We start from the raw sequence: 12500 nt of genomic DNA, 5'->3' as shown, positions 1-12500 counted from the left end.
ATCTCTAAAAACAGATGATCTTATAATGCTAGTATATGGGGCACAGAGTAAAAGTAAATTGCTAGTTAATACCACTAACAAGGCTCAAAATAGCCTCACACTAACACGGTAGCATAATGAGGGTCCCTACATGCAAACCGAAGCATTGAGAACTTTGTAAGTGTACAGACAGTTTAATAAGAAGATACTTTATAAAGACAGTACATTACGCGTTTACAGGCATCATCTAGGAAAACAGACTCGACTAATCGAGTCACGAACGCCGTGCTAAGTGAGCTGGTCAATAGGAATTACGTTTGTGAAATCTAACGTAGCACGGCGTTCGTGACTCGACTAGTCGAGACTGTTTTCCTAGATGATGCCTGTAAACGCGACGCGTAATGTACTGTCTTTATAAAGTATCTTCTTATTAAACTGTCTGTACACTTACAAAGTTCTCAATGCTTCGGTTTGCATGTAGGGACCCTCATTATGCTACCGTGTTAGTGTGAGGCTATTTTGAGCCTTGTTAGTGGTATTAACTAGCGATGTACTTTTACTTACTCTTATATACTAGCGTTATAAGCTAACGTTAATCTGTTTTTAGAGATAAAAGGGAACGATCGACTCGGTAACCATGTGTTAATTACCTCACATAATGTATTTAGTGCATCACTAAGTCGTAGATTTTAGAAGGCAGGCAGCAAATGATGATTGAAAATGGTTTGTTGTAGCTTGATGGAATAGATGGATAGAATTAGGAGTGACCTTTGTCTTGTTTAATAATAATACAAATGATGATGATAATAATAATATCATCATCATTGATTTTTTTTTTAATTATTACTGTCAATATTAATAATAATAGTTGATTTTTTTTGTTCGAAGGACTTTAAGTTTCGTATCTTAAGTTTGTATTTTTAATATACATTATATTTATCAGAACTTTAATATATTCTGTTCTGTTGTGACAATAAAGTTAATTTTTAAAAAAAAAATTTTTTTAACTGCATTATATTATTTTAGTAAGGCTGAGGACTCTTAAATAACTACAAATAACTAATGTTAGGGAAAATCTGTTCATGTTTTGTTACACGTTTCTGGATTAAAAAAAAAATATATATATATATCGGCCGATATATCGGAATATCGGATTTTTAAATCACCAAATATTTGTATCGGTATCGGCCTTAAAAATCCTTTATCGGTCGGGCTCTACACTGTGCGCATATATTTATATAAAACATGAATATGCTTAGATACACTCACACAAACACTCTGCTACAACTTGGATTGAACAAGTGGGTCTTTTCCGGCTGTTTTTGTTCTGCTGGCCCAGAGGTTATGACCTGGGAGTGAGTAGATGGACAGTAAGATAGGGAGATTTCTCTTCTGGGATGTGCTGTCTGTAGATGTGGAACTGGAATGGCTAGTAGGCCCACTTTAGCATGCATCAATGTCAGTCACTGAAAAAATCCATAACTACTACTACCATTTTCGATCCCTATTTTTGTATGTTTTTGCTCTATTAGTTCTGTCATAGTGCTTAATCTATGCCACATCAGTTGGGTGTACACAAGCAAAAAAATGTAAATAAAATAAACGTTGTTTGAATAAAATAAAAAATTTAAATAAAATTGTACAATTATATTTTTATGCTAAATGGCCGATAATCAGTTAAACACTGTTATACAGATGGACTACTACTAATTTAGAATATAAAAAAAAATCATTTAGATTTTAATGTAGATAATAATGTACAGTATGTAAATATATTCCCTCCGAAATCTGTGATAGAAAAAGTAGACTGTTTGAATCATGGACGCGCTAAATAATTATGTATTATACATTTTTAAGGCCAGACAAGTAGTTTGTTGAGGGTTGATTTGTTAAAGAGAAGAACTACACGCCTGCGCACATATATATTGAAACGCGCATACCTATGGACTGAACACGTGATGTCGTTTGCACCTTGGAACCTATTTCCGGGAGTGCGTTCTCGAGCCACCAGGCACTGTTTTGTGCGGATGGGCGGCCGGAGCGCTGAGTGTTTTCTGTTAGAATGGTGTCGTGTTAGCGGCCCCTAAGTTAATTAGAGCCCGACCGATATATCGGCGGGCCGATATTATCGGCCGATATTAGGCATTTTCCTAACTATCGGTATCGGCATTTATAATGGCCGATAAATTAATATTTAAAAAAATGCAGCGTGCAGTGATTTATGTAAGGATGGTGCTGCCAATAAAGCACCTAAAAGCTGTCACAAAGAACGGGCAAAAGTGGCAAAAAAATAACGGTGCGTCCGGTGTAGACACAGTGTTAAAGCTCATTCTGCTACGTTACAACATCAAGCAATATTCCAATAATTTATGTAATTATAACACTTTATATAGGGCCATTTTGCATTAAGAGTAGCCAGATGGACACGCGAGACGCGACACATTCAGAATTAATACACTTTTAGTAAACTACAGAACAGCGCGAGCGGGAAGCGGCGCACCTCACAGGCAGAGAACGCGTCCGAGAATGGACACTGCATTAGTGATATAAAACGCACACACACAGGTCTGTTAAATTAAGCAATACTTTTAAGGTAGTCTAATATTTTTCTGACTAACAAAATTACTGACACAGTAAAGGGTAGATTTAAATAAAGAAAAACGAAATTTAAATAAAGAAAACGAAATTTAAATAAAGAAATTAAACGAAATTTAAATAAAGAAAAACGAAATTTAAATAAAGAAAAAACGAAATTTAAATAAAGAAAAACGAAATTAAGTTAAATTAAAAAACGAGATTAATTTAGATTGATAATAACGGGTAAAAAGGCTAATACATTTTGTTTCTATTATTCTATTTTCCACAATGTCAAAGCAACACAGCTTAACCCAAAACACAAGCTCAGACATGCACTTCGTCCATACAAACTCCGCTGTTCTGCGCTCTAGCCAGAGAACACTCCTGTTGCAGGAACACTTGCGCGTCGGTTCTATTTCTAGCATGCATGCGTTTTCCGAGTGGCTCGAGCCGCCTGAGAGACGCGTCTCACGCAGGCAGTGTGCAAACTCCAACCTGTTAACATGGGAGCCGAAATAAGGCCTTATTCAAGCGCGAATGAGAACCGTTTCGCGGGGGATCCCAGATGTGAAAAAAAAAAACGAATGTCAAATTTTCAAATCGAATACCAACCCACCGAACGAATATTCGAATAAGCCTAGTTTCACGTTTAGTACATTTTGCTTACTACTTATTTAAAATAGTATAAAACTACTGTACATATGTAATTATAAACGTGTTCATTATGATATTATTAATTTTACTTTACTAAAAAGATCTGAGTTCTTCCTCCACTGGTAGATATTAGAGAAATTAAGATTAAAAATAGAAGATAAGGTTTTGTCAGTGACACTTTTGATATATTTATTGATACAAGTTATGTTTTAAATAACGTGACTAAATTAAAAGACAAAGTCGTTAGTGAAGATTATGCAACAGTATTTAGAATATAATATAATATAAAATGCAATGCAAACTAGTTTGGTTACAGCTCAAATTCTCATTCTATCATTCACCCTGCCTCCATTACATATCTTTGTCACACAAGTGTTTGATCAACACATTTGAGTGATCATTGCAAAACGTTTATATATTTATTCTGTTTATACTGTGTATTCTATATACAGTACCCATCAAAAGTTTGTACACACCAATTGGAAAGTGTGTCCAAACTTACTGTACTATAATACACATAAATAATATTGCTACTGTATTATAATATACACATAAATAATATCGGCCGATATATTGGTATCTGGCTTTTTTTTATCGGTATCGGCATCGGCGCCCAAAAATCCATATCGGTCGGGCTCTAAAGTTAATAACTAATGATCTTCGCAACAGAAGTGAATCAATCAATCAAAACTAACTTTAGCTGGACAATAACTTTATTCTAGAGCTGCTGTAAAGCCAAAACAATCTCTGTTACTGTAATTTCCTATTATCACTGTAAAGCTGCTTTGAAACAATTCATATTGTTAAAAGCGCTATATAAATGAAGGTGACTTGACTTGACTTGACTTGAATGAGATGAAAATAAATGTAATCGTAGAGGGGAAATCTCTGGGATGCTGTTTAGAGAGTTATGTCCAATGGATTTAAATGATTGGTTGTGTTTTATACCAGAGAGTTTGTATGTCTTTGCTATTGTTACATGCATTTTTAATGAGGACCTATTATGCTATTTTTCGTTAGTGTGTTGCTGTTTGACCATGAAAAAGGTCTGCCAAGTTACAAAGCATAAAGTCAACTCCAAAGGGATTTGTCACATGTCACAATATTCCTCATTAAAAAAATTCCCACCTAGGGCATATGCAGAAATGGACGAGGCCTGGTTGAGTTACTTTAGTAGTGTTGAAACTCTGAAGGAGTTAACCAATCACAACAGTCTGGTCCAGCCAACCAATCAGAGCACATTAGGTTTTTCGGAAGGATACCCTAGTGAAATAATTGTACACTTAAGGGGGTCGCACACCGGACGCGCAGCTCAGCGCCGCGCCGCGCAGCGCCACGTCTTTTAAATTCGAACACATTATTCTCTATGAGAGTACACACACCGGCGGCGTCTGTCCGCGGCGCCCAGCAACGGCTCAGGACCGTGTTCAAAATCCTGCTGCGCCATTTACATAGTTTTATATTAAATTTACATTTATGTGTCTCAAATCGTAGTTGATGTATATTCGGACTTCACCCTGTGCTGCAATATACATTTAGTTTTATATTTATTTACAGAAATCAGAAAATTGCTGATGTTATCGGATTTTCAGGTGAGAGTTGTCCTAGACGTGGCGCGGCGCGGCGCTGAGCTGCGCGTCCGGTGTGCGACCCGCTTTAAGCACAATTTATTCGTATGTACTTCAGTATAACTAAATGTATTTGTGGCACGCTATAAATTGTACTAAATGCATTTTAGTTGTCCAAAAGCAGTGCCGAAGTTCAATTAAAGTTGTATTAAATATACTTGTTTGTGCTAAAGAGGAACTATTCCAAGTATACTTAAGTACACTTTAAGTATCTACTCTTGTATTTAGGTTTTGAAATGCAGAATTCACTCAGCATAAACTTCAAATGTATTTCGGTGACATTACAATTGCATTGAACAGTTTTGAACATACTGTACATTAATATTATACTGATAACAAACTGGGGTTACTTTGTGTTCTTCCTTTAGTGTTACAAGTATTACTATAAGCAAACAGATTTTTCCATCAATGACAGCACAAATTATATGTATTTAAAGACTGCAAATTGCAGAGAAAAGTCTCAATATAGGTGCAGTAAACTGGGTGTGAAAATAAACGCAAAACGGCCTGTAGAGAACACGAAAGTGCATTAAACTTGAAGCTGTTGAAGAAATAAAGCCAGCAGACACAACATTCAATAGCCTATCATCTGCAGAATGTTTTGCTTCCCTTTTTCTGACATGATCTGTCATAACGCTGCAGGAAGCAATTGCATAAGCCAGGATAACATACGTTTTATTCTTGTGCACACACTAAAACACAGACAGTTCCGTTCATCGGTGGAAGAATGTGAACGTGCAGAACTGCTTGAGTTTCAGTGTGTGTGGATGGAATAAAACTATCCGTGACATTTCTCTGCTGATTGTCTCTGCGCACTTCCACTCTCAGGGCCCTATCATACACCCGGCGCAATGCGGCACCAGGTGCGACGTAAGTGTTTTTTGCTAGTTTCAGCCCGACGCAGTTATCATTTTCATGTCCTGCGCCACGTTGTTTAACCCCCTGAGGCCGGCGCGATAGGCTCGTTTTTTTCCTTATCAGTGCAAAAAAAATCTAAATACTAATATTCATTTTTATCTTATATGCTTGTGTTATACATCAATCGATCCTGTTTAATGTGTATTTTTTTTGTGTATACTCATAATAAAAACAAAGTGTTGTGCTTTTCGCCAAATAAAGAAAAATAAACATGATGCGAGTTCTGCCTACTCTCCGTCAGTGAAGTCAATTCTGAAACGCGTCCGAAAATGAACTGTAACTCAGCGAATACTCAGTCAAACAGGCATACAGACACACAGGCATGAAGCTTGAATTCTCTTCTTTTAAATGAAGTAATTTTTATAAAAAACAAATATTCACAGTTTATGTAATATGTATGTAAAGAGAGAGATGTCAGTCGTTCTCATCTCAGCTAATTAAGTTTTAATGTGACTCCGCCCACGGAGACCGCGCTATACAAACGCAAATGTGAGGCGATCCATACAAACCTGTGAAACGCCCACATCAGCTGGATAAGGCCGGTGACACACTGGATGCGTGGCGTAAGCGTCTCAGCTGCGTGGCGTGTCCGTTTTTATTTCGGCTCCCATGTTAACAGTTTAGAGTTTGCACACTGCCTGCGTGAGACACTCGTCTCAGGCGCGACACGAGCCGCGCGGAAAACGCGTGCATGCTAGAAATAGAACCGACGCCTATTTTTCACGCGACACGCAAGCGTCTTGGAAGCGTTTCCATGCAAAATTGAATAGGAAAATCTGTTTATATGTCATTTTGACACGAATACATATTAATAAATGTCATTTTGATGTTTAAAAGTGTCTAGGTTTTGACATAAATGCAAATATAAATGTAATTTTACAAAATATTATCGATTTTCAAATACTTCTGTATTGAATGAACAGCTTTTAGCAAACTCTATTGCTATACTGAGTATATTTTTAAGTTCAATAATTTCTATATATATATATATATTGCTCTTGTATTCTTTCTTGTGGCTATAGGTGACACACCTGAATGAATGGCTCATTAAGTATGCAGGGGCATTGTCTCATCAGGTGTGAACTACTAAATATGCATGATGCTGTTGGAGCGTTTACGCCCCATCCGCATATTGGCTTTCCAAACTAAAACTCTAGGCGACGACATCCATTAGTCAAAAGTCTTATTGACACATATTTAGTATGTGTTTTGTGGCCTTATTTCAGAAACTTTCATTTTTAGTTTTTTCAATAACCATGCATAAACATTATTCTCTCAAAAATGAAAACATGTACATACATGTGGCTCACATATTATGGTAGTCCTGTTTGTGCTAAATAGAGTGTAATTACACCTTTGCCATTGATATGTTTATAAGCAACTGAAAAAAGCACAAATGTCAGGGCATGTCAGAACATCTCAAGGACCCCAAAAACACCTCAGACCCCAGAGGGTTAAATAGCAAATGTATTTGTGCCCATCTGTTCGCCCATGGCCGTGCTGGTCTGAAAACAAGGTGTGTGCAGGCGCATTGTTGGTGCATTTCTATTTTGAGGCTACTGAAATAGACTGCGCCATTGACCAACAAAATCCTGGTCTAAAGTCAGTGACGCAGTATTTTATTTTTTTGTTATTTAAAGAGCGCATTAGTAATATGCGCCTATAGGCGGGTGAACAACGCGTGTACACTCTGCTTATTACACACACAGGGATGCGCGGCAACATACAAACATGCCAAATATTAAAATATTTGTGTGAGCGCAACTGGCTTTTAAAGGGAATGGGAGACTCTGATTGGTTTATTGCACGTTATGCCCAAAACACACCCATTACTCATATAATAGGGACAACCCTTTTAGACCATGCGCTGGGTGCACCGACCATTTTTCCCGTCGTTAAACTAGCAAAAGTGGATTTGGACACGCCCTAAGTGCACGTGCGCTGTGCACTTTAGATCATGCGCTTAGATCGTTAAAATAGGGCCCTCAATGTAATGCACACCTGCTGCTGATGTAAAACGCAATGAAATGATTTGACGGTTTGATGGTCTCACATTATATTGTGGATTTAAATGGAACGCATGAATTGAAATTATTTTAATACATTTTACGTTGTTACATTTCATGCAGTTAACATTTCTGTTTATAAAGTTGAATTGAATGAAACAACAATTGATATTCAAAGTGTGGTTAACGCAAAACTTTCCTGTAAAACTCACAGGTAGTCCTCAAATGCAGTTCATTGTAGTGTTGTCAAAAGACCCGGTACTTCGGTACCAAGTCGGTACTAATTTTTTTTTAAACGTCATGGTACCAGGTTTTCTCAAACCCGGTACTTGATGCGCGTGCATGCCCGAAGCGCGTGCAGTTGCGTCCTCTTCATAAAAGCGCTGATGGCGATCGGCGGTGCTGCTGCTGATGTGGTGCTGATGTTTTTGCGCATGCAGATATGTTATTTCAAATGGCGCGCAGCAAGCGCGCTCATAATAGAAGCGGCGCGCTCGCTTTTCCATGCGCGTTCATGGATGCATAGCAACGACAGATGCCACGGGAGTACAAACGCTTGTGCGAACTGCGCTCTCCATGACGACGAGGAAGTGTGACATAGGCCTATTAATTGATTTCTAGCCCTTGCATTAGCTTTACTACTAGATATATTTATGGAGATGAGAAATAAAAAGCCGTCATTAATATCAGTCCGTCAGAAAAGCAGTTCTAGTCTTATTCTTGGCTGGATAACTCTTAGCAGGTTTAAAAAGCCCTTTTAAAGTTAAATATGAATACAGTTTTGGATTAAATAAAAGTATAGTCAAGTCAAATAAAACATATTTTATCTCCTGTATAGTTTGGTAATGCTACAATAAGATACCATTCATTAACATCACTTAATGCGTTATCTAACATAAACACATTGAGTGAACAATATATTTTTACAACATTAATTAATGTTTGTGAATGTTATTTAATACAAACACTTGATTGGTCATGTTTGTTCACTTCATTCATTGTGCATTAAATAATGTTAACAGAAATAATGTTAACTTTTGATTTTAAAAATGTATTTTTAAATTAACCCCTAAAGGAGAATAATTGCGACAGTATATAACTATTGTTTTTTTGTTAGGTCATTTTATCTAATGTTCTCTAACAAATGGAATCTTATTGTAAAGTGTTTTTAATACTACAGTTTCCATCTTTGTAACTGTGATATACACTTTAATATAATTATGTAAATTTAATCTAAATTAAGCTTTGGTACCGAAATTGGTACAGAGAACCGTGGATTTTCACTGGTATCGGTACCGAATACTGAAATTTTGGTACCGTGACAACACTAGTTCATTGTATTGTACATTTAATCATAACAGGTCAACAGAGGATTCAGCAAAAATAAATTACTGAAGTAGTTCTTATATTTTACAAATTAACTTGCAAATTGCTTATTGTTACATTTGCGCTGTAGGTTGTCTTTGGAAATTCTGCCCTTACAGCATCTGTTCCCTAGTGAAAAAAAACACCTTTAACCTTATTTCTTATTATTCTCAGGTTAGGTAAGTTGAGTCTGGCCTAAATTATAAGCATTTTAAATGACTTACAGTTCGGTCCGAAGACTTCTCTGTGGTATGTTCTTGTTTAAAGTCTTTAAAAACACTATAAATCAAGCCTCTGTAGGCAGTTTTTGTAATCAATTACATTTATTTTAATTGGTTACTTTTCTTTTTATAATAAACAAAAATATAAAGGCAAATAAAACTATAATCATGCTTTGAATCAAAGGTGTAATCAGCTCTGGGCTTCTTGTCCTCAGCTCTGGGTTTCTTGTCCTCTGCTCTGGGTTTCTTGTCCTCTGCTCTGGGTTTCTTGTCCTCTGCTCTGGGTTTCTTGTCCTCCGCTCTGGGGTTTCTTGTCCTAAGCTCTGGGGTTTCTTGTCCTCCGCTCTGGGGTTTCTTGTCCTCCGCTCTGGGGTTTCTTGTCCTCCGCTCTGGGTTTCTTGTCCTCCGCTCTGGGTTTCTTGTCCTCCGCTCTGGGTTTCTTGTCCTCCGCTCTGGGGTTTCTTGTCCTAAGCTCTGGGGTTTCTTGTCCTCCGCTCTGGGGTTTCTTGTCCTCCGCTCTGGGGTTTCTTGTCCTCCGCTCTGGGTTTCTTGTCCTCCGCTCTGGGGTTTCTTGTCCTAAGCTCTGGGGTTTCTTGTCCTCCGCTCTGGGGTTTCTTGTCCTAAGCTCTGGGGTTTCTTGTCCTCCGCTCTGGGGTTTCTTGTCCTCCGCTCTGGGGTTTCTTGTCCTCCGCTCTGGGTTTCTTGTCCTCAGCTCTGGGCTTCTTGTTCTCAGCTCTGGGGTTTCTTGTCCTAAGCTCTGGGGTTTCTTGTCTAGCTCTGAGGTTTCTTGTCCTCAGCTCTGGGCTTCTTGTCCTCAGCTCTGGGGTTTCTTGTCCTCAGCTCTGGGGTTTCTTGTCTTCAGCTCTGGGGTTTCTTGTCCTCCGCTCTGGACTTCTTGTCCTCAGTCCTTCTAGGCGTCGGGGGTTTAGTGACGTATCAGTATCCAAAGAGGCAATCAGCTCATCAGTCTTTCATACTCCTGTTGTTTGCCACTGAATTCAGGTTCTAATCTTCTTGATTGATGCAAGTTGTAACTTTCCCAAAGTTTCCAAGATGCTTCTCAAGGCCTCGCAGATGCAAGCTGTCCGCCTTTTCATGTCCTTAAACTCCAGTAAACTCAACCAAGATGACTGATTTCCTTTTAAGGTTCTAGGAGTAGAACCACAATCTTGTGCGTCCTTGAGCACACACACACAAACGCACACACTTTTGCTCCTCCTTCTCGTGGGTAGGAACATGCACAGAAATAATTAACTATTTCTGTACATCTCTGCCAATACAGTTGTATAAGGCATCTCTTAGAAACAAAATAAATAACATTGTACACAATGCATTATATTCAATACAATGGCTAAATATCTGTAACAAAAGGCATCAATAGACAAGTAGGCAGGGTAATTGCATTTCCTTGATATTATACAACAGTGTACTACAAATCCATTAACATATTTTCTGACATATGGCTTGAAATGTACTGATATAAATATTATAATTAAACTTTATTTGGAGTACTTCTTTATTGAACAGTGCACATTTCTTAAAGGGGTCATATAATGCCATTTTTGTACAAGCTAATATGATTCTTTAGGGTCTAAATTAAAAGTTTGTAATATACTTTAATTAAAAATTCTCATTAGTATTGTAAGAAAACACTCATTTTACCTGGTCAAAAACAGCTCTGTTTTCAGCACGCTTTTTAAGTGCATGCGTCTTTAAATGATAATGAGCTTTGCTCACCCCGCCCCTCTGTTCTGTGCGTACACCATTTGTAACACAATAACCATAACGCGTTATTCATTATAAACGTGGGATTATGAATTATATTGAGAACGTCGTACATAGAAAACATGCCGTAATGTACCCTGAGTGTAAACAGCCGCATTCATCATGAAGCGTGCAGCAAGCGATTTGCAAAGATTAATATAAATATTAATATAAAGGTTAAAGCTCCAATATGTAACAATTTTGTAATAAAATTTCCGAAAATAACTTGCACAGTGTGATATATTTCCTCCAGTTGTGTACTTACAATATCTCAAAAGTCTCCAAAGATTTTTTATTTCAGAGAAATTCCGATTTTAAATAACTGTCCGTCCCGGAAAAGAAATGTCGCCTCTCAGTGACGCAATGTCCGCACTATCCTTTTTTCACATGGTCAAATGCGGAAGTGGTGGTTATAGCGTTATAGCCAGTGTCCGAAATTAACACCCGCCAAGCGCCAAATGCGGGTAGATTTTCTGTTTGGCGAGTAAATCTCAAAAGTCTATCAAAAGGTGAATGTTCATACCAAAATATGAAATTTTAAGCGCGCACGCGCTCTTCTGCCTCTAAGAACGAGCAGAGAGAGAGAGAGAGAGCCCCGGTCGCGCGCGCGCACTCACTCACTATTCAGAGCGGTCAAGCTTCCCCGTACTTTTTGACAAGCGTCCTTGACAGGGCGGTGTGTACGTACAGTTAACGCTCTATCTGTTGACGGCGCTGAGGGAAAAGCTCCCGCCACTGGAAGAAGCTGTCGCCGCCCATTTGTGTCCTCCTGCGCACCCATCAAAGCCGTGCAGAACGTCTTCAGCACTCGCGGATCGTGCATACTCCGCCGCTGGCCAGGCTGCTGTTTTCTCATAGCGTTTGCAACGCAATACTCGTTCCCTTATCTCTCAGGGAACCGAGGTTAAGGTAACCAAGTACGTTCTGCCTTTTTTATTTCACCCCAATGATAATATTTCATATATTTCTCACATGTTGATCAATATATATAGAGAGTTTTTTTTTTATTATACATTTAAAATTTTGCTCTGGACAATTTTTATATTTTTTTTGTATTAAACATAAAGGCCTACCTTATTATCTCAATTAAAAGTACTGAAATGAATGTATATGTGACAAAAAAAAAGGCTGTTTATTATTTTGGCCGGTAAAAAATATGCTTGGCTGGTTGATTTTTTCATCTAACGTTACCAGTCCCCGTGGCAGGTGAGCCAAAAAGTTAATTTCGGACCCTGGTTATAGCCATAGACTGTATGGTTATAGCTGTTATGGATCACGATTACTCTAGCGAGTATTGAAGTGCCAACAAAACGAAAGCGTCCATATTCAGATACACGCAGACTGTGTGACAAACGGAGAAATAAAACCCGGATAAATATCGGCCAGGC

General features: G+C 38.1%; 1 protein-coding gene across 3 annotated transcripts in view; it reads left to right on the top strand.

Moving 5' to 3' along the window:
* Positions 1–5555: 5555 nt before the first annotated feature.
* kcnh8 (potassium voltage-gated channel, subfamily H (eag-related), member 8) overlaps positions 5556–12500 on the top strand; it is a 79280-nt gene continuing 72335 nt past the window's right edge. For 2 of the 3 annotated variants that reach the window (XM_084131901.1, XM_084131900.1), the window contains exon 1: positions 5556–5708. In XM_084131901.1, the coding sequence (XP_083988027.1) occupies positions 5690–5708 (19 nt within the window). In that variant the 5' untranslated portion in view covers positions 5556–5689. The remainder of the gene's footprint in view (positions 5709–12500) is intronic. The other variant, XM_084131902.1, reaches the window with a different exon arrangement.

This window comes from Abramis brama (genome assembly GCF_963993115.1).
Source record: "Abramis brama genome assembly, chromosome: 12".
Lineage (NCBI taxonomy): Eukaryota > Metazoa > Chordata > Actinopteri > Cypriniformes > Leuciscidae > Abramis > Abramis brama.
Note: the sequence above shows the minus strand (reverse complement) of the source record. Positions and strands in the feature narration are given on the sequence as shown.